Source organism: Sphaeroforma arctica, assembly GCF_001186125.1.
Source record: "Sphaeroforma arctica JP610 unplaced genomic scaffold supercont1.4382, whole genome shotgun sequence".
In the NCBI taxonomy this organism is placed as follows: Eukaryota; class Ichthyosporea; order Ichthyophonida; genus Sphaeroforma; species Sphaeroforma arctica.
The window spans coordinates 1-2519 of NW_014036176.1; the positions used below are offsets into that span (position 1 = coordinate 1).

Here is a 2519-nt window from a genome sequence, read left to right on the forward strand (position 1 = left end):
GTGTGTGTGTGTGTGTGTGTGTGTGTGTGTGTGTGTGTGTGTGTGTGTGTGTGTATATATATAGGTATATGTTCTTACGAAATTGATATTTGTTTCGCAAGCCAAATTTCTCAGCATGCCTATTGCTCTCTGTATATTATCGGTGGTCTATTTCAAATTTCTCAAAAGTCTGATTGTTTATTAGATTTGCGTATGAATGATCGTATTTGCCTTGCCTAATATCGTTCATATATGAACATTTTTGAAACATGGAGGCAAGAAGAAGATGCCACCGAAGGACCGGAAGCAGTTGCCGTTGCGGGCAACGAAGGCGAAATGACCAGCCAACAGGAGGGCTTTGCTATTGGAGAGCAGATCAATAAAATCACAGATGATATAGCTGAAGAGACGCATGCAGTTCAGAGTACTGCCGTCCTCCTTGGGGTACGTGCACAACATCGATTCCGAGCTGTCATTAGACTATTCTTATTTCTATTGGTTTGTGGTTGAGATTAGGTAGGCAAGAGGTTACATGAAGTTGTTCTTGGTCATCAACCCATACAGAGCACCTATATATATATACTATTGGTGCTTCTCTGTCGTGTATATCATTATCTAATTGATCGGCCCTCTTGTTGCAGGTATCTTTGCTCATCCTAACTATCGTGACCATCTGGCAGTTCAAACGATGCCGCGTTCGATTTATTCATGAGACGGGCATGTCCATTGTATACGGTATGTATGTAGTGCGAAAGAACCATTATGGTATATGCTCGCAGTTTTAACGTGGTGCCATTTGCATCACAACAGCCAACCACAGCGTGGGTTCGAGCACAATACGCTCTCGCCTCCCACTGTTTCAGGCATTTTGAGTGTACCACTTTCCTGCTCGAATGGATGCACCGAATGCAGAGACCACTAACAGGAATTGCACTTTTGATTTCGGCCTCAGCATCGAGGCTTTCGATGTCTTGGGTGGGCGAACATCCTCTTTTCTCATAACCTCTATCCACCCCGTATGTGCTGCTTCCTTGTCTGCTATTACTGCCGCAGGTATCATCGCCGGAGCTATCATACATTATTCATCGAGCGACACAAAGGAACTAGAAGCAAGTACAACGTTTGAGCCTGCCTTGTTCTTCTACATGTTGCTACCACCGATTATATTTGCTGCTGGGTACCAGGTATTTATTTTGCAGGATCTACTTGGTGTGTGAATATGGATCGTGCATATAGGGATATATGTCAAATGCGTAGATACAACCCCAATGCCATGCTGGTCACTCGTGCCGTCTGTATCAGATGAAACTGCGGAAGCGTGAGCTTGTTCTATTTGTTCAATGCGTTCATCACTGTTGTATGGATAGTTTTTGCTATTGAAGCCCTGGACTATTGATTTGAGTGTGTGAGCTTTGCACTGATGATGGTATCCTGGCGGGTTGCGTTTCGATTACCGCTACCCTTCTGTCGCACATTTTATCTTGAGATAGCCTTGGGTGAGACAGTAGTGGTTACAGAAGATCTATATAAGTAGCCTGAAACCTCAGGCTAATATGATCTAGCAACAAAGGGATGAAAGGGCTGGTAGCTAAAAGTTTATACGGAGCAATAGAAGCTGAGAGAGACTAGAATCGCCATCGATTTAAATTACTACATAGACTTTGAGTTGGTCGTGGTTTTCATAACGATAATACTGGTACACACTCTCAGGTACAAAAAAAACATTTTTTCCGCAACATTGGTCCGATTCTTCTATTTGCGTTTGCCGGGACTATCATCTCAACGCTTTTCATCGGCTTTGCCACATACTTCATTGTATGGCTAGATATTAACAGCCTGTATGATGTCCTGGGTATTCACGATTGTCTGCAATTCGGGGCTTTAATCTCTGCCGTAGATCCAGGTATGTTCTGCATATATGTATACGTGCATTTATGAAGTATATGTCAATGCTAATGAGCATAGATAGTCTGCTAGTATACGCCTTCTACGTCTTGTGCAGTAGTGGCAATGGCGATCGATCTGATTTCTAAATGCCTCAAGTAATCGTATAGGAGCCTCCGGTCATAATGCCACCAAATTCTTTCGCACATACAACGCTGCTTTCTGTACAATCTCGAGTTCTGTCGCTCGCGCCCAACGACTTACACATAGTGTATAGTTTACGCTCAACACTTTGGCAGATTTTGTCGCTAGCACTACTTATCGATCATCTGGTGGCAGTCTACTTAATGAACCTTTATATGTCATGATGGTAGTATCCGATCAACGAGCTATCGCTTTATGGGTTACAGACCTTCAGATAGCCAATTGAACTTCAACCGTCGTGCCCTTATATGTTCAATTTCAAGTCCTTAGAGCACTTTAATCAGTTTTTATTATTGTAAACATTCTTGATACATTGGCGTGTCACGGGCAGAACTAATAGTTTTCTCCCTACCGGAACAACGTCTTACAGTGACGGTGCTGGCGATATTCAGCGAGTTGCACGTGGACGCTGATCTCTACGCAATGGTGTTCGGAGAAAGCGTACTCAACGA

At 43.3% G+C, this 2519-nt stretch overlaps 1 protein-coding gene across 1 annotated transcript; it reads left to right on the forward strand.

The window, feature by feature from the left end:
* Positions 1-231: 231 nt before the first annotated feature.
* Positions 232-1882, forward strand: SARC_14272 (hypothetical protein; the record flags this gene model as incomplete). The annotated part of the gene is made up of 4 exons (XM_014291596.1): positions 232-423; positions 621-714; positions 892-1163; positions 1690-1882. Coding segments are annotated over 4 exons (751 nt in total), but the record flags the coding sequence as incomplete, so codon positions are not given.
* Between the last annotated feature and the right edge of the window lie 637 nt (positions 1883-2519).